The sequence below is a fragment of the Mobula hypostoma genome, chromosome 5, assembly GCF_963921235.1.
Source record: "Mobula hypostoma chromosome 5, sMobHyp1.1, whole genome shotgun sequence".
In the NCBI taxonomy this organism is placed as follows: domain Eukaryota; kingdom Metazoa; phylum Chordata; class Chondrichthyes; order Myliobatiformes; family Myliobatidae; genus Mobula; species Mobula hypostoma.
The window spans coordinates 167,934,991-167,961,850 of record NC_086101.1 but is presented as its reverse complement, the minus strand read 5'-3'; the positions used below and the strand labels follow the sequence as shown (position 1 = coordinate 167,961,850).

General features: G+C 38.2%; 1 protein-coding gene across 1 annotated transcript in view; it reads right to left on the bottom strand.

Annotated features, from left to right (window-relative positions):
• Positions 1 to 26,628, bottom strand: part of LOC134347354 (uncharacterized) — a 48,543-nt gene extending 21,915 nt beyond the window's left edge. Inside the window, exons 1-4 of the mRNA XM_063049746.1 lie at positions 26,545 to 26,628; positions 26,401 to 26,454; positions 13,822 to 13,948; positions 1,732 to 1,886 (exon numbers count right to left, since the gene is read on the bottom strand). Coding sequence (XP_062905816.1) covers positions 1,732 to 1,886; positions 13,822 to 13,948; positions 26,401 to 26,454; positions 26,545 to 26,593 — 385 coding nt within the window. The 5' untranslated portion in view covers positions 26,594 to 26,628. The remainder of the gene's footprint in view (positions 1 to 1,731; positions 1,887 to 13,821; positions 13,949 to 26,400; positions 26,455 to 26,544) is intronic.
• Between the last annotated feature and the right edge of the window lie 232 nt (positions 26,629 to 26,860).

The following is a 26,860-nucleotide window of genomic DNA, read 5'->3' as shown; positions in this document are numbered from 1 at the left end:
TCATAACTGGTTGCAGCCCAGCCTGGTGTGAAAGCACCAATGCCCAGCAATGGAAAGGACTAAAGAAAGAAATGGATATAGCCCAGTCCATCACAAACAAAGTACTTTCACTATTGAGTATACTTACATTGAGCACTGCCACACAAAGCAGCAAAACCTTATCAAAGACCCCCACTATCCAGGTCATGCCCTATTCTGCCTACCACCATTCGGCAGGAGGTATAGAAGCCTTAGTTCCTGCAACACCAAGTTCAGAACAATAATTACCCTACAACCATCAGGCCCCTGAACTGGCATGATAATGTCATTCACCGCTACTATGAACTGATTCTACAACCTACAAACTCACTTTCAAGGACTCCTTACAGCTCCTGTTCTCAGTATAATTTTTATCAGCCCATTTTGTCTTCTTTTGCACACTGGTTGTTTGTCATTCTTTGTCTGTGTATGTACAGTATTTCATAAAATTAAATAATGCTTCTTTTTTCCCTCAAAGTACCTGCAAGAATATAAATTTCAGGGAATTATCATATAACTGATAACATACAGTATGTGCTTGGATAATAAGTTTACTTTGAATTTTGAACACATTTTACTTTGAATTTTAACACGAGGATCTGCAGATGCTGGAAATTCAAGCAACACACACACCCAAATGTTGGTGAATGCAGCAGGCCAGGCAGCATCTATAGGAAGAAGTACAGTTGACGTTTCAGGCTGAGAAACGTCGACTGTACTTCTTCCTATAGATGCTGCCTGGCCTGCTGCATTCACCAGCATTCTGTGTGTGTTGCTTACTTTGAACTTTGACCAACTGGTCTTTGACCAACTGTTTAGTTACGTTTCTGCATGGGCTCATTAAATCATACAGCACAGAAAGTCCTGTGCTATTGAATCTGCATCGACTGTCAAACACCCAATTATGCTGTCCTCCACTCATTCCACTGCATTCCTTTTGCATGTTCATTATCTCCAATCAGATTCTACCACTCACCCTCATATTAGGGCAACTTATAGTAGCCAATTAATTTACAGACGTCTTTGTGATACAGGAGCTATCTAAAGCACTCGGAGGAAATCTGAGTAATGATAGAATAAACATGCAAGCTCCACACAGATTGCATAAAAGATGGTTCATTGAGGTGTGAGGCAGTAACTCTATTAGCTGCACCACTGTGCCGCCTCTAACTTACTCTCAGCCAAAGGACATGCATGCCCTGCTCAAAGTAACATTCTGAATGTAACTAGTATTGAGTGGAAAACATTTATTGAAATAAACCTCAGTGTCACAAGTGTATTTCGAATTTTCAAGTAATGTTAAACCATCTTCATTCATCTGGACAAGTAGGATAGAAGTCCCAATCGAAGTTTCCTGGAATACTGAAAATGTTCCAGGAGTTTTTAGCCAACGTCTTTCTAAGTAATGCTTTACTCATTCACTAGAAAGAGAAACTTCTCATTCATGCAGTGACTCACGCACCCCACAGTGATCAGAGTTCAGAGTTTATTCAACAATTGCATCGATAGCTGTGCTTAAAATATATCATGGCTTTTCAGGGAAAATAGTCATAACCTGCAACTTTTACTTATAACTACTCTGATGGTTTTTGATCTGTATGATTCATAAATTGATAAAACTTGTATCCTATAAACATTTATAAACAATTTATACTTTAAATGTATGTTCTTACAGGTAATAATCAACATGAATTAGTTTCTTGAAAGTATTACCTGACTTCTCAGGTATCAATGTTATGGACTTCGATGCTTGACACATATTCATCGTTTCCACCCATATTGTTGCATTAGATGAAATGTAAAGTTTTTTTCGTGGAATTGTGTAAAGAACACCAGTGATATCAGAAAAAATTGTAACGTTTCTCCCCCTGAAAACAAAACAGGGTAATTGCAAATTTCATTCATTGTATGCAAAAATAATGATCTTGTTAAATACCTGTGTGATAATCTAAAACATCAGTTATAGACTTAATTACCGGCCGAAGAAGAAACAAGCACTGGAACAAATACTCAACAGGAAAGTGATGAATACTTGAATTACTTGATGGCCCTTCATTGTTTTAATCATGATTAACTCATTTATTTTTATAAATAGAGCCAGAAAAATACCATTCAGTAATATTGAGCATTTTTCTTCTGAAATATTTGAGAGACATATCTAGCCAACAGTTTATAAAGTAGTCTTCCTCATGGCTCAGAATATTCCCAAACGCAGAACTGAACATGGTAGAGCTCAGATACAGATAAAAGAACTCAAGGGACAGGAGATGTAACAGGAAATATGGACTATCTTTTAATTACAAGTTCATGCAAGAGAAAAGGAACCCTTGGGAGACTGTGATCATAATATGATAGAAATCACTCAGCAGTTGAGAGGGAGAAGATAAAGTCAGATACATTAGTATTACTGAGGAGCAAAGGGAATTGCAGAGGCATGAGAGAGGAGCTGGCCAAAGCTGATTGGAAAGGAACACCAGCAGGGATGACGGCAGAACAGTAATGGCTGGAATTTCTGGGGCTATTATGGGGGTGCAGGACAGATACATCACAAAGATGGCGAAGTAGTCTAATGCGAGGATAAGGCAACTGTTGCTGATGAGGGAAGTCAAAGACAGCACAAAAGCAAAAGAGAGGGCATATGATATAGCAAACCATAGTGGGAAGTTAGAAGATTAGGAAGCTTTTAAAAACCAACAGAAGGCAACTATAAAAGCCATAACAAGAAATTTGAGAGTGTCAGAGGGCAGAAGTGAGTGTAGTTGTTGTTACTAAGGAGAAGGAGGCAGTCTCCACTTGGCAGCTCATGCAGTAAGACGTTTTTGTCGTAGCTCCATTTTTCACAAATTACTTTCCACTGCTAGATTTGTTTCAAGTTTGAAGATTTATTATTTTTGCTGAAGGATTTACGATTTAATTACGATGGCTGATATTCAATCTGGAACCGAATCGAAACTCTTCCCGAAGCTCAACAAACAACGAAATTAGAGGAAGTTTCAACTTCAGAAAGAATGCTCTCTTTAATAGAAGCTATTAATGAGAAGATCGGTATGTTGGTACCAAAATTGATAAACTGACGAATGCTAATGAAATGTTTGAAAAAACCATTCTCGCTGTTCAGGAATCTTTGAAGTATTTGGAAGATCAATATCTGATGTTTAAGCAGAGCACTCATAAAATTGAAAGAGAACAGGAATTAATGAGTCAAACTATTAAAGAGCAGGATTTGAAGATGTCCGTTATGGAAAAGAAACTTAACAAGACTACTTTGGAATTATCAAGAATTAAGAAGAAAACGATTGATCTGGAAAGCAGAAGTCGCAGGTTGAATTTACGTTTACTGGGCTTGCCTGAAAATACGGAAACCGGTGAGCCATTAAAGTTTTTCTCGAACATGTTATATTCATTCTTTACTGATATTCTCGAAGCCTGTCCGATATTGGACAAAGCCTACTGAATTCGACGTCTTAAACCTTCAGCCGAAATTAAACCACATCCTGTAATTCTGTGTTTGCAGTATTTTACAACCAAAGAAGCTATTCTTTGAGACGCAAGGAAAAGGGATAAGCTAATTTACAACGAAGTTAAGATTTGTATAGTTGAAGATTTTACTCCAGAGATTTATGCTGAAAGAATTAAATATCAGGAAGTTATGGCTGAACTTTGTAAAATTAACTGTCGCCCTTCGTTGTGTTATCCGGCTTGTCTGATGATTACTCCATCCAATGCTCATCTAAAACGGACTGACCCTCCAGAAGACGGTTGGAAATTTATAAAGGAGTTTAAGCCCGTTTCCTAAGCAATTTGAAAAGTCGATCCTTAGCGGGAAGCGGTTTGTAACAGTTTCGATGAAAGGCCACTCCACGTTTTATGAGTGCCTAGACACGGACCTGGTTGACTCACTTAGATCTGTTGTTGTTTGCTTTAATAGTTAATATAGCTTTGGATTTAATATATATAGATTTACTTATTTATTTTTCTTCGATTTGAGCTCATCTTTAGTTGGGAGTTGTTCGCTACAGCTTCAACGAAAATCCACTGCAGGCTTTATGAGTGCATATCTGTTGTTGTTTGCTTTAATAGTTGATGTAGTTTTGAATTTAAAATATATATATTTACTTACTTTTTCTTTGATTTGTAAGTCTTTAATATTAGTTGTAGCATATTAGTTGGTTGGATTTATCCTTTTTTTGAATACATGGTTGCGTATTTTAAATGGATTTAAGATGGCCATCATTAATTTGGTCTTACCTATTGTTAGACATAATATGAAAATATTTGGAATCTGTTTACTTCTTTGTTATGTCTCTGGTGGTGATAACGTTTTCTTTGAAGCAGGGGCTGCTATCTGGAGACAGGGGTTAAAGGTTATTAAAATAGCATGCCATTCACCTATTGGACGGTTTCTGAGTTTCTGGGGGAGGAGCGTGGGTCTATTAAATTAGTTTTCTTTTCCAACTGGGCAATCCTAAGGGTTTTTTTTGTCAATTATTTTGCTTTTCTTTCTGATCGAGTCATGCTTCGCCCTTTTTTCGGATTTAGCTTGCGCCTGTGCATTAGTTTGCTTTATGAAATTTTTAAATTAAACTTAAAATATGGATCTTAATAAAATTAATATAATATCTTGGAATTTAAATGGTTTGAACCAACCTATTAAGCCCAGAAAGATTTTTAAGAAATTAAAAGCACTTCATGCAGATATTACTTTTGCGCAGGAGACTCATATCCGTAGGCAGGATGAAAATCACTTTTTTAAATCTTGGAAAGGACCCTTATTTCATTCTTTATCAGTAAATAAAATAAGCAGGGTATCTATTTTTATCGATTCTAAAATCCCTTTTGTTCATCTTAACACTGTTACTGATCCAATTGGAAGATATTTAATTCTCACTGGTCTGTTATGTGGTCAAAAGGTGACTTTGGTCTGTGTATAGATAGCCCTGAATTTTTTAAGAAGTTATTTTCTGTGTGGCTGAATTTAAATGAATATAAGTTGATTATGGGTGGTGACTTTAACTGCTGTCTCAATCTGTCGATTGACAGATGTCCACCAATCCCTCGCTTCCTAATAAAGCTGCGACTTGTATTAATTCTTTTTTATTAGAATACTGTTTGGTGGATATTTGGAGATTTAAACATCCTACAGAAAAACATTTTTTTTCCCACATGCATACCATAAATATTCAAGAATTCATTATTTTTTGCTGGACACATGATTGGTGCCCTCTGTTGCTGAGTGTACGTATGATGTGATTGCGTTGTCGGATCATGCACCTATAAACTAACTTTGAAGTTTTCTGATAATATTCAGACACCTCAGTGGAGACTTAATGTTTCATTGTTACAAGATTCAACCTTTGTAAATTTTATTAAGGAGCAAATTTCTCTATTTTTTGAGGTAAATACAACTGAGGGAATGTCAAATTTGGTTATTTGGGATTCAATGAAAGCTTTTCTTAGGGGACAGATAATTTCATACTCAGTAGGTTTAAGAAGGAAAACTAAGGTGGAACTTTTACTGATTACTAATATGATTAAAGAAATAGATAAAGTTTATTCAGTAATGCCTAGTGAAGATCTCTTTAAGGAAAGGGTGGAACTCCAAACTCAGCATGATTTGCTTTTGACTTTTCCCATTGAGCAGCAACTTCTTAAATCCAAATATTGCTGGAAGACAGATCCTGAAAATACGAAGACCTGATAGAACTGAAATGGTAGATCCTTATGAAATTAATAAGATATTTATGGATTTCTACTCTAATCTTTATAAATCTGAATTTTCAGACAATATTACTTCTATGAATAGATTTTTGCAAAAATTGAATATACCTAAAATTTCTATTCAAGATATGAATACATTAGATGCACCCATTAAACAAGAGGAAATAGCAAGGGCTATATCCTCTTTCCAATCAGCTAAGGCTCCGGGACCAGTGGAATTTTATAAGACTTTCACCGATACACTCTCACCTCATTTATGTCAAATTTCACTGATTCTATTTCCTCTGGGGCTCTCCCGAAAACTTTTTATGAAGCTTCAATCTCTTTAATTCCTAAAAGAGATAAAGATTTATCTGAATGTGCTTCCTATAGACCAATTTTTTTATTGAATGTGGATTTTAGAATTCTTTCTAAGATCTTGGCTAATAGACTTGAGAGTAGTTTACCTACTGTTATTTCCAATGACCAAACTGGATTTATTAAAAATAGATATGTGAAAAGAAAAAGATTGGTTAAGACAAATGTAGGTCCCCTACAGACAGAAACAGGTGAATTGATTATGGGGAGCAAGGACATGGCAGACCAATTGAATAACTACTTTGGTTCTGTCTTCACTAAGGAGGACATAAATAATCTTCCGGAAATAGTAGCGTCCAGTGAGATGGAGGAACTGAGGGAAGTACATGTTAGTAGGGAAGTGGTGTTAGGTAAATTGAAGGGATGAAAGGCAGATAAATCCCCAGGGCCAGATGGTCTGCATCCCAGACTGCTTAAGGAAGTAGCCCAAGAAATAGTGGATGCATTAGTGATAATTTTTCAAAACTCTTTAGATTCTGGACTAGTTCCTGAGGATTGGAGGGTGGCTAATGTAACCCCACTTTTTAAAAAAGGAGCGAGAGAGAAACTGGGGAATTATAGACCGGTTAGCCTAACATCGGTGGTGGGGAAAATGCTAGAGTCAGTTATCAAAGATGTGATAACAGCACATTTGGAAAGTGGTGAAAACATCGGACAAAGTCAACATGGATTTGTGAAAGGAAAATCATGTCTGACAAACCTCATAGAATTTTTTGAGGATGTAACCAGTAGAGTGGATAGGGGAGAACCAGTGGATGTGGTATATTTGGATTTTCAAAAGGCTTTTGACAAGGTCCCACACAGGAGATTAGTGTGCAAACTTAAAGCACACGGTATTGGGGGTAAGGTATTGATGTGGATAGCGAATTGGTTGGCAGACAGGAAACAAAGAGTGGGAATAAACGGGACCTTTCAGAATGGCAGGCAGTGACTAGTGGGGTACCGCAAGGCTCAGTGCTGGGACCCCAGTTGTTTACAATATATATTAATGACTTAGATGAGGGAATTAAATGCAGCATCTCCAAGTCTGCAGATGACATGAAACTGGGCGGCAGTGTTAGCTCTGAGGAGAATGCTAAGAGGATGCAGAGTGACTTGGATAGGTTAGGTGAGTGGGCAAATTCATGGCAGATGCAAGGAGGGGGTTCTTATTGAAACATATAAAATCCTAAAGGGATTGGACAGGCTAGATGCAGGAAGATTGTTCCCGATGTTGGGGAAGTCCAGAACGAGGGGTCACAGTTTGAGGATAAAGGGGAAGCCTTCTAGGACCGAGATTAGGAACAACTTCCTCACACAGAGAGTGGTGAATCTGTGGAATTCTCTGCCACAGGAAACAGTTGAGGCCAGTTCATTGGCTATATTTAAGAGGGAGTTAGATATGGCCCTTGTGGCTACGGGGGTCAGGGCGTATGGAGGGAAGGCTGGTACAGGGTTCTGAGTTGGATGATCAGCCATGATCATACTGAATGGCGGTGCAGGCTCGAAGGGACAAATGGCCTACTCCTGCATCTATTTTCTATGTTTCTATGTTAGATATTCACTTTTTAACATTCGAAGATTATTAAACATTATTCACTCTTTTCCATCTAAAGAATCTAAATGTGTTGTTTCTCTTGATGCAGAGAAAGCTTTTGATAGGGTGGAGTGGTCTTACTTATTTGAGGCTTTGGAAAGATTTAATTTTGGCCTGGGATTTATTTCCTGGATCAAATTGATCTATCATGCCCCTATGGCTGTGGTTATAACTAATAATCAAAATTCTCCCTATTTTAGATTATATAGAGGTACTTGGCAGGGATGTCCTCTTAGCCCTTTAGTATTTACCTTGGCTTCAGAAACCCTTGCTATTGCTCTTAGAGATTCTAATACTGTTCAGGGTATTAAGAGAGGGAACAAAATACACAAGGTTTTGTTATATGCAGATGACCTGTTAGTTTATATTTCAGATCCTAGGAAATCTATTCCTTCTATGTTATCTATATTTTCTGAATTCAGGAGTTTTTCTGGGTATAAATTAAATTTACATAAAAGTGAGTTATTTCCTATTAATAATTACTCAGATCCAAATTATCAAGTAACTTTTAGTATTACTAAAAATTACTTTACTTATCTTGGTATTAAAATTACTAAAAATTTTAAGGACCTCTATAAATATAACTTTTTTCCATTAATTGAATACACCAAACAAAAGCTTTCTGAATAGTCGCCTATGACATTATCATTAATAGATTGAATTAATGCTATTAAAACGATAGTTTTACCAAAATTCTTATATATATTTCAGGCAGTTCCTTCCTTTGTTCCTAAAATGTTCTTTGACAGAATAGATTCTATAATCTTTTCTTATATTTGGAACAATAAAAATGCTACATTGAGTAAACCCTTATTGCAGAAATTAAAAAAGGATGGTGGTATGGCTTTGCCAAATTTTAGAATGTACTACTGGGTAATTAATATTCAATATATTACTTTTTGGATTCACTATTCAGATATACATGAACGTCCTTCATGGTTGGATTTGGAGGAAAATGCAGTGAAGGGGTTCTCTTTGGCCTCTTTACTGGGAGCTCCTCTTCCCTTTTTATTTTCTAAGATTAGTAGACAAGATTTTAATCCCATTATTAAACATGCATTAAGAATTTGGTTTCAGTTTTGTAGATTTTTTGAGTTAAATAATTTTATTCTTTCTAGTAATATCCATCTCAATTATTTTTTTAAACCATCAATTTTGGATAAGGCCTTTTCAATTTGGAAAACCAAGGGAATAATAACTTTTTCAGATTTGTTTTTAGGGGATTGTTTAGTGTCTTTTTCTCAGTTAGTGGATAAATATGATTTATCTAATGTACACTTTTTTAGATATTTACAAATTAGGATTTTTTTACGTGGTTTATTGCCAAATTACCCTTCTGTTTATCCACCTAATAGGACAGATGCTCTCTTTCAGCTTAAACCATTTCAAAAGGGGTTGATAGCTATAATCTTTGAATGGTTATTGAATTCACGAATAATATCTAATGATAAAACTATCGGAATTTCAAGAGTCTTTTTCATATAATGAATGGAGTAAAATTTTTCATTTGGTTAATAACTCATCTATTTGTGTCCGTCATTCCTTTATACAGTTCAAGGTAGTGCATCGGAACCATATGTCAAAGGATAAACTAGCGTGTATTTTTTCCAATATTAATCCTATTTGTGACAGATGTAATATTGGGGTGGCCACTTTAACTCATGTTTTGGTCTTGTATAAAGCTAGATAACTAGATTAATAAAGCTAGAGATGTTTTAAAAATGCTATCAAAAGTCTTGGATCTGGATTTACAATCTAATTTACTTACGGCAATTTTTGGGATTATCCCATCGGAAGCAGGAAATATTCCTGTTTCCGCTCAACAAATGAGCAGCATTTGATGGCCCTGGGCCTGTACTCGCTAGAGTTTAGAAGAATGAGGGGGCATCTCATTGAAACCTATTAAACATTGTAAGTCCTAGAAAGTGTGAATGTAGGAAGGATGTTTCCTACAGCAGGCGAGTCTAGAACCATAGGGCACAGCCTCAGAATATATGGATGTCCATTTAGAATAGAGATGTGGAGGAATTTCTTTAGCCAGAGGGGAGTGAAACTGTGGAATTCATTGCCACGAATGGCTGTGGAGGCCAAGTCACTGAGTATATTTAAAGCAGAGGTGGATAGGTTCCTGATTAGTCAGATCTTAAGACTACAAGGTAGCACAGCAGAATTAGGCCATTTGGCCCATCGAGTCTGCTCCACAGTTCTATCATGGCTGCTTTACTATCCCTCTCAACCCCATTACCCTGCTTTCTCTCTGTAAACTTTAATGCCGTGACTAACTCTATTTCTAAGCTCACTACCCCGTGGCACAGGGAGTAATACTGCGATTACTACTCTAGATGTCCTACTTCCCAATTTCTACTCCGCTCTCTAAATTCCCTGTGCCAGGCCTCATCCTCATCCCTCTCCTCGCTTACATCATATGTATCAACAATGATCACAACACAGCTGCTTATCCTCCCCTTATGGAATGCACGTGCCTGCTCACTGTCTTTGACCCTCCCTGCTGCACAACAGAGCCCATCACCATCTGGCTTCTGCTCCTTTACCCTGTAAGGCTCTCCACCCCACCCTACCCAGTATCCCAAAGGGTGCACTTGTCAAGAGGACTCCTGCATTGCCTACCTGCCCTTCATGGCTGTCACCTATCTATCTGTCCACACATGTGGTGTGACAACTTTCATTAAATTCCTACCTCCGATCTAAACTGTCAATAATAAATAGAGTAAATTGTTGAGGTTCAACACAGATTCTGTTCTCTGTTCACTTCCTTTTTGATTCTCTCTGTTCTCTTAATCTCATCACCAAATCAAATTTTGAATCAGCCCAACAATTTGCCATGGCTTTTAACTTATAGTGTCTCCAATAATGTGCCATCCAGGACCCCATATAAACTATATCCTGCATCAAATACTTCTGTAAATTTAACAAATTCAGTTGTAATTGTGTAAACTATAATCACCTTAAATTTCCCTAAACACTCAGCTTTTATCTGATTAAGTAGTTTACAGCTTGGTTCTCTCACATTCTTCTTAATAATGGATGTACATTATCAGTTTTCCAATGTAATATGATAATTCCTGATCTATGACAATTTCGGAAGATTATGGTTAAATTGTCTGGAAATTTCACACTGATTTGGACAGATAGCCACATCACAACAGGCTTTCACTAGCACACAATTACTATTCTTATTAAATAGGAAGCAAATTGCACAAATGGCAAATGTCTCACTTCCTGGACAGCACATTGAATTTTTCACTTGGGTATTTTCCCTTACAACAGCTAATATGATCATCACAACTTATTCCATTGCAGCTTACCCAGATGCTCTGTTTATAAACAGCAGTAGGCATTTGTCTTTATCAGGAGTGTCACTTGCAAAGGCACCACTTGCATTGTATTAAGTGTACTGAACTATTTCAGGGCAATCAATCAAATACCTGCAACTCATTAAAGTGTGATCAATTGTCATTAAGTTCATTGGATCACCCTACCACTGCAAAGTTCTCTCAGCTTTTTGCAGCTGCAGACCTCATTACCTTTGAAAACACTGGTGACTACTCACTCACACTATTCTTCAAACACTCCCTTGACCCGGGGAATTTGAGATGGTACAATTCATATAATCAAATACCTGACATAGAGTATAAGGGTTAATCTAGAAGTGCAGCCTAATATAGACAGATAATGACCGTAGCAGTTCGGTTATGAAGCTAACATGGCAACAAATGCACAGTAAGTAGATAGCTTTGGTAGCAATGAAGCCCACCTCTCTGCTGTCTGAAATAATTCGAGATGGGATAACTTTGTTGCAAAGGGGTCAAAGTGTTAGTTACATAGGAATTTGAAAACCTTCCTCTGCATCAGTGCCCAAAGATGTCAGTTAACTCAGCGTGGAGAGATATGGAGATATGGAATAAATGATTGCAGATCTAAGCAAGAGATCTGGATAGGTAAGCATTAACTGGATTAGAGAGCACAGATAATAGTTTCTTCAATAAATTAGAGGATATGTACTCAGGGATTTTAGGATTTTTCTGATTCCACAAATTGAAACTTCTCCCACTGATTATGAGCAACTGTAATCCTATTCCTCTAAGGATCAAGATTTTGTAGTTAGTTCCCTTCTGTGAGTATAAAAAGCAGTCCATCAACTTCCTACTCTCATTTGGTATTTAGAGAGGAGCAGCTCTGAGGGATTAAGATAAATTTTAGTTAATTTGATCTTTAATTATTAGTGTTTCAGCATACTGGTTTTAATTGCTTTGTATCTTTGATATACTTAAGTGTTAGTTTTTTTGTAATGCTAACATTAAATATTTGGAATTCTTTGATGGTCCCTGAATTATCTCAGATTATCTGACTGTCAAAGTTTCATCAGCAAAATGTGGCAAAGTTTATGCTCACAGCACCATGCCTCAGTGCAGAGCCTTATCACTGAGGATTGAGTCACCTCTGTCGTATGTTTGGTTGGGAGATCCGCATAGGCTAAGATGCTCAGCACTGGGTGGAAGTGACCAACCATTGACTGCAAACTTGGTGCCAACAACTGTACTATACTCATTAATTCTCTTAGTTATTTCATCAAAAATTTTGAATTGGTAATCAAACACAATTTGCTTTTAACAAATGCAAACTGGCTTTCATTTGTTAATCCACATTTTTCATGTGCTAATTCAGTTTATTCTACTTTATTTTATCTACAATGTCCTCCTCACCAGTGTTAAACAGACCTGTAGATGTATTAATTCCATTCCTTAGATTTCATAATTGCAATTTTTTAGTTCAAAGGTGTTTTTTTAAGATTGTTATAGCCAGGGGTTGTAGTGGGAATAAGCTCCCTCTGCCTTTTAAATGTTCCCAATGGTGTGCATCTCTAATAGCCTCTGACAACCTTCCAACTCCTGGCCTTCACATGTGGCTTAGCTACTATCCTGCAGAGCTGTTTCTATTGACAGAAGGGGCAAAGGTAGGTTACCGGCACTTTAAAACCAGATGGGGCTCATCAGCCGTGGTTGGCAGCTCACCTGGAGGAGGAAAGCTCTGATCTCAAACCTCCGGTGCATTGCAGCTATACCCACTCATGGGGAAGACTTCAGGAGTAAACCCTGAGGAAAAATCCACAGCTGGGGTCCCTAAGGCAGTACTGCACTGAGTTCAGTGCTAGCTGGCAACTCCTGTGACTCCGCTGGGGCCAAACAACGTATGTCGGCCTCTGCCGTTCCTTTGGATTGTCAGCTGCATGGAGGGGGCAGCTTTATATAAGGGCAACAGTTTGCTCTCCATATTGTACAGATGTGGCTTGCATATCACATAGAAAGCTGAGATGTCACATCCATGGTCAACCTTGACCAATGAAGGGCCTCACAGAGTTCAAAGGTAACACTTCATCACCTGTGAATGCCATCTTTACTTCTATCGGCAACTGGGTGAGTTTATCACTCAGAGCACTGCTAGCTTCTAAAGTATGTCCGTATATCCTTTTTTTAAAATCTCTATAGCTTAGTACTATAGTGAAGTATAGGCATCACCTCGTCATTGAAATGGATTACAGAGTTACTCAATAGGTACGAGCTGTCTCTTTTTTAAAAAATCTCTAATTGGCTTTGCCCTTCTGACAACGCTTTTATTATTTGCTTATGATTTTTAGTAATTTTGCCCACAAATGTGTTGTCATACATTTTCTTTGTAAGTCTTATTTCATTTTCTTCTGTGTTAAATTATAAACCTGACTTTCAGATTAGTTCATTTTCTATATAAGTGCCTTTAGGGACTTCTTTATTGGATGTCCTTCCTTCACTTGAGAATGAGTCAAGTTTCTAGATGAACAATCTCCTCATTGAAAGGCTTGTCTTGCTCATTTACCTGCTTTATCTGCCAATCACTGATAAAGTTCCACTCTTTACTCTTGGAATCAACTCACCTGGAGCTAAGTGAATTCATATTTAGGTTTCTTCAGTTTTCACATGACCATTCCAAACTTAGTGATATTGTGATCTTTTATCCCACCTCATAGCCCAGAACTCTTCCCTTTTTTTTACATTGTTTCTCAGTTTCTCAGTGTTTGTTTTAAATTCATAGAATTTGCATTATTTCATTTCATCCAGGCACCAGTACATTCACAGACAATATCTAATTCAACTCACATATACTTCCAATGTATATTTAGTTTGTAGAGGGTAGCATTTGTGTGACGAGTTCCAGCAGTCCACGAGCAGTTAAAGCCATCTATAATATCTCCTGTGAAGTAGCATACCAGATCATGAGGTCCATCTGAAATGAGAAAGAAATGGCAGGTATTTATGTAGCAACCGTTTTGGATTGTCCGTGACATGCCAAAGCTGTTTGTAGACTTTGAAATGCTTCTGAGAAGTCAATATTGTCAGAATATAGGAAACCGTTATGGTGTGAGAATGGTTGTATTCATTATGCCAATACAGCGGATCCCAGTTAATTGGGACACATCTGGACCAATACATTTTGGCCCATTTAAGTGGCTGCCCCAATTAGCTGAAGTTTCATGGAAATAGTTAAAAAGGTACAAGAAAGACAAAGTACCATTTAACTGCGTAATGAATTATGTATTTAAATAAAATACAGAACAAATTAGAACACTACTAATACTACTACAATACAGTGTATTGTTAATTGGGCCATCAATGAATCGAGGCAGCCACTATGCTTAAAAAACAAAAACTAATCAAGAAAAAATCTGGAATTCTGTTTGAGAAATAAACAGTAAGATAATTTTAAACTGCTTTGCTCACTGTGGTTTCAAGCATTCAGGCTTGGTCATGTCAGAAATGGCCAGGGGTGAAAATGAACCGATTTTACTACTTCTATTTCAGAACAAGACGGAATTTGAAGGTAACAACAATCATCTTTAATGCTACAAAGAAAATGAAGATTTGGAAGATCCAATTATCAAAAGCATTGTTTGAAGACTCTTCTATTCTAATCATAGCCTGAACTCATCTTCACCGCCTATACCTGACTTCCCTGTAAATAAATCTTCCTATTTCAGCCTTCAATACATTTAATGACTAGGCCCCTATACTTATAGGAGGTAGAGAATTCAAAAGAATCATAATCCCCTAAGACAAAAAATCCTCGGGTGCTTCAATTTAAATGTGTGATTCCTGACCTTGAAAATATTTTCCTTGAATCTGGATTGCCTCATAAAAAGCATCTGCACATCAATCTCTTTCACATTCTAGTGTACTGCAATATCATCTCTCACTTTGTTAAGTGCCCAATGTTATCGGTTCAACCACTCAATCATTCCTTGCGAAACAATCCTTCAGTCCAGAATTAATGCTCCCTGATCTACATACATTGCAAACATATCCCTCCTTAAATGAACAAAACTGTAAACAGCACAACAGCTGTCATATCGCAGCAAGACTTCTCTATTTCTACATTGCATCCTCCTTTGCAATAATGGCCACCATTTCCATCACTTTCCTAATTGCTTGATTACCTCCATGTTAGCTCTCTAGGTTTCTCCTACGACGACGTCACACCCCTCTTTTTAAAGTGCTTCTTTAAGCAATTTCTTTCTTTCCATTCCACATGGCAAATTGGTATTCTCAGTCACTAGGCAGCAATACTTCCAGGCAAATAATCACACTTAACAGAATTCAGTTTCACTCTCCATCCCAGATGTGAGGGATTCCTTCCTCCTTGCAATCAAAAACACATGAGATTCTGCAGATGCTGGACATCCAGAGTAACACACATAAAATGTTGGATGAACTCAGCAGGTCAGGCAGCAGTGGGAAATATTAATTCTCCATTCTTTTCCACAGATGCTGCCTGGCCTGCAGAGTTCTTCCAGCGTTTTGTATGTGTTACTTATTCCTTGCAATGTTTGCGCTCAAGCTGTTGCTCCTGATGTCTTTGACTTTCCTTTTATATAATTTCTTCCAAAGCAAGTTTGTTCTTCCCATCTAATCACAAACAAGAGAAAATCTGCAAATGCTGGAAATCCAAGCAACACACACAAAATGCTGGAGAAACTTAGCAGGCCAGGCAGCATCTATGGAAAAGAGTACAGTCGACATTTTGGCCTGAACCCCTTCTTCTCATCCAGTCCTGATCCTGCACAATCCTTGGTTTATTTATGGACTTAATTTTCTCTTCATACACCACCTGTTTCCTTTACACAGCCTCTGATTACTCAGTTACTTCTGAATTTTGATGTTTGCCGGTTGCATATCTGCTGCATTTTCGATACCTGTAACTCTGAGCCAAAAGCATTATTCAGTCAACAACTTGGTGGAGTTGTGATGTCCTGTACTATCAGTATCTCCTTTCCAATGTTTTAAATTTCATTTAATTTGAAATCTCCCTCAGTTAATTTAAAGTTTTAACCATAAACCCTGGTAATTTGGTTTGTCAGAACCCCGATCCAGCACCTCCCAAGTGAATCCAGACCCAACAGACTGCTTCCCTCATTTTTCACTTATATACCCATATAAAAATGCCGCTCTGTGGTTTCAACAGTCCATTCAGTATTAAAATATTAGGAATAAGACTTAAATACTAGCAAAAAAAAATGTTGGGAGGAACTCAGCAGGTTGAGCTACATCTACTTGGTGGGAGGGGGCCCGAAGGGAGGTTTGGGTGAGGAAGGAATGGCAACTGTTTGGGTCATGACCCTGCATCAGAACTTAAATACTAGCTCCGTTTAGTCTTGCACAATTACAATTTCCCATAGCAACACACACAAATTGCTGTGTCGGTTAGGCAGCATCTGAAGAAATGAATAAACAGTCATAATTTTGATGCAATATACTGTAAGAAAAATCTTACTGTAAAACATTGCATATGCACCTGCAGTTTATCCAAGAAGCTGGATATCAAAATAAAAGTTCAAAATGCAGGAAATACTCTTCTGGTCATGTAGCACCCATGCGTGGCAGTTGTAGTTTCAGTCAGTTACCTGCTTGTTGCATATTTGGTCTTATTCGGGTCTCCCTTTCACATCTCCTTTTTCCAGTTTAATAATAACCTTACTGATGTAGTTGTTACTTCCTGTCAGCTCTCAGGACTAGAAAATTTCAATATTTTTATTTCAAACTTCTCTCACATTCACTTGGTCAATCTTTGGCTCATTCCCTCCCTTTCTTGACTTCCATTTCATGAATAGAATCCCTCTAAGGTTAGCTTGCCTTTATGACTGACAGTCTTCCCATCCATAAAGAATCATTTCCTTCTTCCACTTCCTCTGCCTTCTTTCCATCTCTATCTTGCATACCACTACTCCATTACATCTTCTTTCCTACAAATTTGATGAGTCTGTCAATTGCATTGGCTTTATTCCAGTGCTCCTGCTCTGACTTCCTTTCCTCCCATTCAGATCAAGGATTCCCCTTGTCATCACTTCCACCCCAACAACCTCCATATTCAAACAGTCATCCTATGCAATGTTTGACATTAGCAACACAACAGCATCACCAGATACTCATTCTCTTGCCCTTAAAAGAATGGTTCTCTCACCAATGCCTGTTACACTCTTCGATCTCTTCAACACCCACTCTCTTCACAGCACCTTTTCAGACAACCACTGGAAATACAGCACTCATCTTCTCACTGCCTCTCCTCCTGAATTCCAGAGTCCCAGATGCAATCTCCGTGTAACAAAACTACTCGCTTCATTTTTCCAATTTCATTCATTTGATATGGACAACACAGTCTTCACTAGATTAGATAAACCCCTCACCAAGGAGGATCGAGCTACCAGATACCTTTAAATTTTAATTCTCCCTCCCACTATGACCTCTCTGTTTTTTTAACGTTCTATATTGTTCTAATGAAGTCCAGTGTAACCTTAAAGATCAACAGATCATCTTCGTATTTGGTGTATTTACTATCTCCAGGACTCAACAATGACTACAATGATTCAGGGTAATGAGTCATTCTAGGCTTATATCACCCAGTATCAATACTGATTTCTTTTCTTATTCACTTCTGGCAACTTGAGTACATTCATCGCCTCATAAACATAACCCTTTGTTATCCTGTAGCCTTTACCATGATCTTTCAGACATCACTGTCACTTCTGTCACTCAATCTCCCCTGGTTCCCATCCTATCACAGTCCTTCCCTTTCATAGTTTCTTCCCTCCTTCCCTTTAGTGCAACTTATAATCTTTATATCTAACCATTCACAGTTCTTATGGAGAGTCTTCAACCCAAAACATTAATACTGTTTCTTTCATTTCTCTGTCCACTGAAGCTGCCTGACCTAGATTTTAAATTAAAATTTAAATTAAAGTAGTTTTTTGTTTAAATCTGATGAAGGAATAACTTGCTGCCTGTAATTTCCCATCAAAAACATTAACTTTTGGAAGACTGTGGTTGTTCAGCAATCAATTTTTATTAGTGTCATAGAGTCATATAGTACACACTATATGACTCTAGCAACACACATAAAAGTTGCTGGTGAACGCAGCAGGCCAGGCAGCATCTCTAGGAAGAGGTGCAGTCGATGTTTCAGGCCGAGACCCTTCGTCAGGACTTATATGACTATATGACTCTAGTTTAGTCTACTTACAGGCAGCCACAAAGCAAAAATCCCGAATAGTCTGACAATTGTTGAGTACATATAGAAAAATGAGAAAACACATGCTACCACATTCAAGGATTGCTTCCGTTGTACTGTTATAAAACTCTCGAATGGACTTGCTTTATGTTGAAGAAGAATTCTAACCTGACAATCTACCTTATCATGGCCCTTGCACCTTATTGCCTATCTGCACAGCACTTTCTCTATAACTGTAACACAAAACAATATTCTGCAACACATGCAAAATGCTGGAGGCACTCCACAAGTCAGGTAGCATCTATGAAGGGGAATAAACAGTTGGCATTTCAGACTGTGCCTCCTCATCAAGAACTGGTAAAGAAGGGGGCAGAAGCCAGAATGAGAAGATGGGGGGAAGTGAAGAAGTAAGGAGTGGAGGGAAATAAATTACCTTCGGTTAGAGAAATCAAAGTTCATACCATCTGGTTGGAGGTTACCCGGGTGAATATGAGAGGTTGCTCCTCCGACATGAGTTTGGTCTCATCATGTCAGAATGGAAATGGGAAGTGAAATTGAAATGGATAACCACTGAAAGATCCTGCCATTTGTGACACACAGAACAAAGGAAACTCCAACCTGCATTGGGACTCACCAATTATTGAAGAGGCCACACCAGAGCCAATAGATGATCCTAAAATATTTACAGGTGAAGTGCCACCTCACCTGGAAGGACTCTCTGGGGCCCTGAATGTTAAGTTGTAGGAGCAGGTTTAGCATTTGTCATACTTGCAAGCAGGGAGATCAGTGGGCAGGGATGAGTAGACAATGGAGTCGTGTACAGAGTGATCCCTGCACAGAGAATAGAAGCGGGCTGGGAGATTTGCTTAGTGATACGATCCCACTGGAGATGGTGGTAGTTACAGATAACGATGTGCTGGATATGGAGGACCATGGGGTAATAGGTAACGACAAGGGGAACCCTATTCTTTATAACAGCTGGAGAATGGGGTGAGTGCAGATGTGCAAGAAATGGAAGAAATACTACTTTGATGTACTTGTGGTTTAAAGTTATCTGTGTGGATGGCTTGCAAAACTAAGTTTTACACTGTATCACATGTATCTCAGTACATGTGCTAATATTCCATTTTTCGTTACTGATTTCATCTACCACCAGCATATCTGTTGTCCTCTCTGCCATAGCATTAAAATGATTGTCCAAACATTTAAATGTTCTGGGAGCTCCCCTGCTTCCTCTTCAGTACTGATTCAGGCACTGCATTCTAGCTTCTATCCACAGAAGGGTTTAAAGATTTTCACATTCCCTCTAAATACTTTATCCATTACTCAAAACTGCCCTGCTAAGTGGAGAGATCTCAAGTTGTTTATGTTACTATGCTGAAAGGGATCGCCAACAGTGGAAGTTCACTACTGGGAGCACACTGACGCAAATATGACACTATTCTGTCACCCGTCAACAAATCTTAATTAAAGGAAATAAATTATGTTCAGAGCAAACAAGAGAGAATCTGCAGATGCAGGAAATCCAAGCAGCACACACAAAATGCTGGAGGAACCCAACAGGCCAGGCAGCAACTATAGAAAAAAGTACAGTCGACATTCTGGTTCCTGTCTAATTTCACACCATGCTTAATATGACATAATTCACAAATTTAAGAAAATTATTAGATTGTAAAGCGCTTGGAATGTCGGTCCAGCATTTTGTGTGTGTTGCTATGTTCAGTGCAAGTTGGGAAAGTATTTAGAATAAGAAATTAAAAGTTGACCAAACTTTTTGCAGCCCAGTTTGTAGCATTTCCAGAGCAATGTAATTAGATAAACACTATGAAACTGCTAAAAGTATTCAAACCAGGGCAGCAGAATTCCAGATTTGTGCATATATCTTGCCTTTCACCTTTGGACATCTAATTGTAAATAAGATACAACAGAGTAGTGAAATATTTTTCTAACATTGATTTAAAGATGATACAGCATCCTTTCTGTGAAGCCATTAAGCTGTTAGAATTAGATCTGCACCCACGGCCGCTAAAGCAACAATTGAGTACAACAGTGGAAAAAGATCGTCATCACCAGCGAGACCTGAATACCAGAACTACAGTATTCTATTTCAATTGTATTCAACATTGGTGAGATACCACATGCACAACAGTTGCAGCTGTGCAAAAACATAAATTGACTAGAGAAGATAGTTATGTATAGTCAAAGTCAGAAAGTAACTAATGACTGTACCCAAGGATTAAGTTGTGAACTACCTCTCAAAACCAAACTCACAGTGAATTTTGCAAATTGTGCTGTCAGATTAGAAACTATTAAAACAGCTTATTGAAAACATTATAGCATGACAATGAATATTAATTACAAATCATTAGGAAGTATATCTTCTTTCTCTTTACTAATATTTGTCACAGTTTAATGCAAATGTGCTGAGAATGTGTTAGTGTATGAACATTATTTCTCGGTCCACATATAACTGACCTTTCATTTATTTTTACTTTTAGCTTTTTAGTTTCAAGTCAAATTGCAATCCTCTCACCCTTCTTGTGGCATTAAAAATATCTGCATTTATTCTAGAAATCTGTTGAATATAAGCTAAGCAATTCTTAAGACAGCAAAAGAGCGGGCTCCTTGAAAAAAATTCATTAATATAACCCAAAGGCATTATCATTAATTAAAGATTCATTGTCTGGATGATAAAACAGAGACAACTGAAAAACCACATACTGCCACACTCAGGAAGTACAGTGTGTGTGTGTGTGTGTAAAAACTGCAAATGCTACTTTCATTCCTTGAAACCTTTTTGAACTGAAGAAGCAGTGGATTAAGTAGCAAATAGTATTTTGTCTGATTTCACAATTAACATGCTTAATATGGTATAATTCACAAATCTAAGAAAATTATTATATTGTAAAGGACTTGGAATGTCAATCCAGTGTTACAAGTACTTTTCTGCTGTACATAACAGCCTGTTGTAGCTGGTCATCAACATGAGAAATTCAGTTCATTTAGTGTGATACATTTTAATCAGAAGTTTAATACATGTAATGAAAATCCACTTAACCTTCTACAGCAAGATGAACTATACAATAATCATTAATATTACTGATTAAAATGTTAATTCACCATAAAGGCTGGCTTACTGGATTTATGTGTGAGTTAGGCTTGAAGGTTTTAGTTTCTTTTTAGATTGTATTATCATTTGGCAAAATTTTTGGCTATTGAAAAAAAATTTGCAAATGCATCAGATTTTGTTATCTAAAATCATTTGTAAGTAAGTCTCCCACAGCCACCTTCATTTCTACAGATCTGGGTTCACTTACCCAAACCTGAATACCCCATATTATCACTGATAACTGTACTCTATTCTGTGTCTGTAAGGTAAACCTGATTCATCAGCAAGTTAGTGAAATATTTACAAAATGAAAGCAAAATATATTATTGACTGTATAAAATATTATTATATGCAGTTTTATTGGTGTATGTATTTTTTAAATCAATAGGTTTTCTGAGAGTGTACGGGTGTTGCTGTCAGAATAGCCATGTTAAGCAATCTGGGGAAAACAGAAAAAGTCCGAAATATTCAATAATTCAGGCAACATCTGTAGAGATAATTATCTGCTTGCATGCTGTATAACTCTAACTATATAATTCTTGCAATTCTGTTGAAGGCTCTCTCAGTCCTGCTGGATGGTGATATAAAAAATACGAGAACATCAATTTATTTCCAAGTCATAATGGTTTGTGAATTACTGTTCTAATTCCCCTTCTGCCCTTGTTGATTTTCTCGGTGTGAGTATTCTGAGGTTGTTGATTCAAGACCTGTAGAGCAGACTGAAAATTTGTGAGCACCCCATCATTGTAACTGTAGTTAAAGATATTTATTCTCACGAGACATGGACATCATTGTGACTGTAGTTAAAGATACTTATTCACATGGGATAAGGACATCATTGTAACTGTAGTTAAAGATATTTATTCACATGGGATAAGGACATCATTGTAACTGTAGTTAAAGATATTTATTAACATGGGATATGGACATCATTGTAACTGTAGTTAAAGATATTTATTCACTTGGGATATGGACATCATTGTAACTGTAGTTAAAGGTATTTATTCTCATGGGGCATGGACATTATTGTAACTGTAGTTAAAGATATTTATTCACATGGGACATGGACATCATTGTAACTGAGGTTAAAGATATTTATTCACATGGGACATGGACATCATTGTAACTGAGGTTAAAGATATTTATTCACATGGGACACGGACATCGTTGTAACTGTGGTTAAAGATATTTATTCACATGGGACATGGACATCATTGTAACTGTAGTTAAAGATATTTATTCTCACGAGACATGGACATCACTGTAACTGTAGTTAAAGATACTTATTCACATGGGATAAGGACATCATTGTAACTGTAGTTAAAGATATTTATTCACATGGGATAAGGACATCATTGTAACTGTAGTTAAAGATATTTATTCACTTGGGATATGGACATCATTGTAACTGTAGTTAAAGGTATTTATTCTCATGGGGCATGGACATTATTGTAACTGTAGTTAAAGATATTTATTCACATGGGACATGGACATCATTGTAACTGAGGTTAAAGATATTTATTCACATGGGACATGGACATCATTGTAACTGAGGTTAAAGATATTTATTCACATGGGACATGGACATCATTGTAACTGTAGTTAAAGATATTTATTCACATGGGACATGGACATCATTGTAACTGAGGTTAAAGATATTTATTCACATGGGACATGGACATCATTGTAACTGTAGTTAAAGATATTTATTCACATGGGACATGGACATTATTAACAAATCAAACACTTATGAACTTCCCAGTGACCATCTAGTTGTCTTTAGGGAGTTGGAGAATTTTACTTTGGAACCACCACTGAAAATGTTGTTAGCTTTGTATTTTCTGAATTTTGATACAATGATGTGAAGTGAGAGGAAAACCCCAATCAGTATGCAATGTAGCATCTATGGAGAGGAATAAATAGTCAACGTTTCAAATCGAGACCCTTCATCAGGACTGGAAAGGAAGGGGGTAAAAGGCAGTAAGGTGCTGGTCTCTGGCTTTCCCCCCTCCTTTCCAGTCCTGATGAAGGGTATTGGCCCAAACTGTTGACCATTTCTTGCCCTCCATAGATGCTGCCTGGCTTACTAAGTTCCTCCAGCATTTTGTGTGTTCCTCTGGATTTCCAGCATCTGCAGATCTCCTATGTTCAGGATGCCATGTGACTTGTAGGGAACTTGTAGATGATGTTGCCCTTGTTTCTTTCTCCCAGGTTTGTGAGGAACCATTTAAAGCACTGACATGTAAATAGTAGACACTATTGCTGTTGTGTGTTTATCAGGAGGGAATTGATGTTTGAGGTGGCATATAAACTACCAATGAACATGTTGTAGGGGTGCTGCTAGACATTTTTAGTGTAATTCCAATTGCAGCCATCTTGATGTTGAAGTAGGAGGACTGTGTGGTTGTTGCAAGGAAGGAAATGGATTTGTTTTGCTGTTGTTGTTGCTTGTTAAATTCTATTTTGTTGTATTCTGTATTGTTCTGTCTGGCATTTGTGGGCATGCTATGTTGGTGCCAGAATGTGTGGCTCCATTTGTGGGCTGTCCCAAGCATATCCTTACATAGTGTTGGTTATTAACACAAATAAACTCCGTGGCGAGAGGGCTGCAGGACAGGATGCTAGCCATTGTTCCACTCCATTTCGCTCCATTGTGCGTTGATTAAAGCGACGAGACAGATTGAAGCATCAAGGCAAGTGCTGAAGGTGAGCACCAGCTGCCTGTCTTCTGATGGCTCTGCCATGGAGAGGGGAATGTTTGCTGATGGGACCAGAGAGTATTCCCCAGGTTTTCTGCGTTTTGGATGTGGACTTGGACTATAGACTTTTTTCAGTCTTATAATTTTATATATTCTATATTATTCACCTGATCTTTCTTGTTCTTTCATGTGGGGAGGGGCATTTGGGGATCAACGTGCCTATTCTATTTTGTCTGTTTTTTTGTGTGGAAGGAGGGATTTAGGGATTTCATTATTTTGTGCGGAGGGGGTGGTTTTTTGGGGTTGACGAGTGTGCTTCCTTTCTTTTCTTTCTTGCCTTCATGGCTACTTGGAGAAGAAGAATTTCAAGCTGTATGCTTAATAAAGGAACTTTTGAACCTTTGGTGCATTTCACTGTATATTTCAAAGTCCATGTGATAAATAAATCTGAATCAGATTAAAAGGAGAATATACTTTCATACTCCTCACTATATTTCACTGAGACAGTCAGCTCTCCATGGGATATGCTGCCTCTGATCACCTCTTGAAACTACTGCGGGCTGGTTCAGTTGGATTTCTAGTCAATGAAGTTTCCTCCTCCTCGTTTAGGCCAATCCTCCAACAAAATCCTGGTACTGTCACTAAGAAAATACTACTAGATCTAAAGAAAGATGACTAAACTCTCTCCATTTGAAGGTATTCATCTGACATAAGGGCAGTGTGAATGTTTCCCACACTGAATGGAATGTTGAGTGGACACCAACCAGTTCATCATCTAAATGGAAATGGACACTGTTTAATTGTTATTGACTCACCCTACTTCTGACCCAGTGATGAGGAAAAAATTGATTAAATGAAGCTGATAAAGACAACTGGCCCACGGCCACTTCCCTGCAAAAAATCTGCTAAGATGGCTTAGGACTCAATGATGGTACTGCTGTACAACAACAGTGTTTCTTTGTGCAATATGGGCAGACAATAATCTGAAACATTCACTGAATTTCTTCTTCCACAGATGCTGCCCAACCCCGTGAGTATTTCCAACATTTTGGGTTTAATTCTTTCTGTGCTTGATGACTTCAGCCAAGAGAGGTTACTATCAGATCTCTACTGACTTCAGTTTCACTAGGGCTCTTTGATGTCCTAATTAGCTGAAAGCACTGTTTTTGCTCACATCATGGAATTCAGCTCCCTGTCCATTTGGACCAGACTCGATTGAAATCTGGAGTGGTCCTGGAGGAATGCAAACAAATATTTGTTGACAAACTTTTTGATTAATGGGTCAATTAATAAAGTTACCATTGCTCGTCACGAATGCTACAAGAACAGGTCAATAACACCGCCAATAAATAGATGGGCTGAGCACCATCCTTTTAATGAATGGGTTATCCTGGAGCACGTTTCAAAATTTTTAGTTGAAGCTCAATGCCACAACAGAACTGGAACAAATTTGTAAGCATCAAACATTTTCATAAAAGTACAAAATAGCAATGTTGTTCCAATGAAAGTTGAGATTGTTTAACCTTTGAGCAGAGAAGGTGGTGTTTGGAATCACTAAAGATGCTGATGCGGGATGTATTCTATAAACATTTCCACTGAATGGAAGCTTGCAGAGCACACCAAAAGTTTAGAATCTGCAAAGGATTTATCTATGCGCTAAAAATTGTTGTAATCTCAGGAGCACGTATGCGTGTGGGACGGGGGAAGTCGACGCATCTATAACTTTCTGAAATCAGGTAGACCTGTACGAGAAAGGGAAAATAAATGTAGCGCTCTTGGGCAAGAAGCAAATCAGACAAATTGTCTTTGTCACTAGCGCGACGGAAAAACATGATCGAAAATTAGAAAATGCTATAAATGTGTGCTGAGAGAGAGAAGGAGCTCGTCTGTCGGGTTGGCGTGCTCCTACCTAGTAACTCTAGAACCACCCCGGCCCAATCGTCAGACAGGGGTCGGTTACGCAGGATTTGTTTTTAAAAATCATCTTTCACCCTTTATTTCGAACCAGTTAATTCATATTAAATGGAGCGTAGCGAACCCAGGGGGTGATTAGTTGGTGTCAGCCAACAGCGCGCGTTAGCCACACACAGGCTTTTCTCCATCCACTATTCCCGCGTGTTCCCCAGAAGGATTCCTGTAAGCAAACTTATAGGAATTCAGCAAACAACGTGAGTTACAGGTTCAACATTACACTGTCTAGCAATGAAACTTTCGCAGACCGAGTCCGACAAAAAGAGACTTCAAACATGCTTCCAAAAAGCCATGCGCTAAGTGTACACAGAAGATGCGGCGCGTGTTCAAATGCTACGGACAAGTGCCGGCGCGCTGTACGCTGGACTCCGGAATAAACAAAGATCATTCACAGAACTTACCTTTAGATCCGGGCACCGACTCGTGTTCACAATTTCTCATGCTTTGGGAATATCCTAAAAGAGAATAAAACGAGAACGAGGGTCACTGCGCTGTGAGGGGACCGGTTCGCCGTCGAAAGCGTCTTCGGCGGGTTAAAATCTCACCTGTAACGAGAAGAGATGCGAGGAGAACCAGCAGGACAACTCGGTCCATCTTGCCCCTTGAGTTTTCCACAGAGCGGCGGGCGGCTTTAAGACGGTTACCCCTCAGCTATTCAGCGGGAATCAGACAATCACCAATGCAATGCTGGCCCTGAACTCTTCGAAGAACAGGTCCATCTGACTGCAGCGCTCAGGGTCGAGACCGCCTGGTGGAGAGAGGACGCCGTTTTTCACTCGCCTTTGCCCTCGCGGCCCGGGAGGCGGGGTCTGTGTGTACGCCCCCAAACCCATTCGCCTTTTACACATGATTCACTCCGCC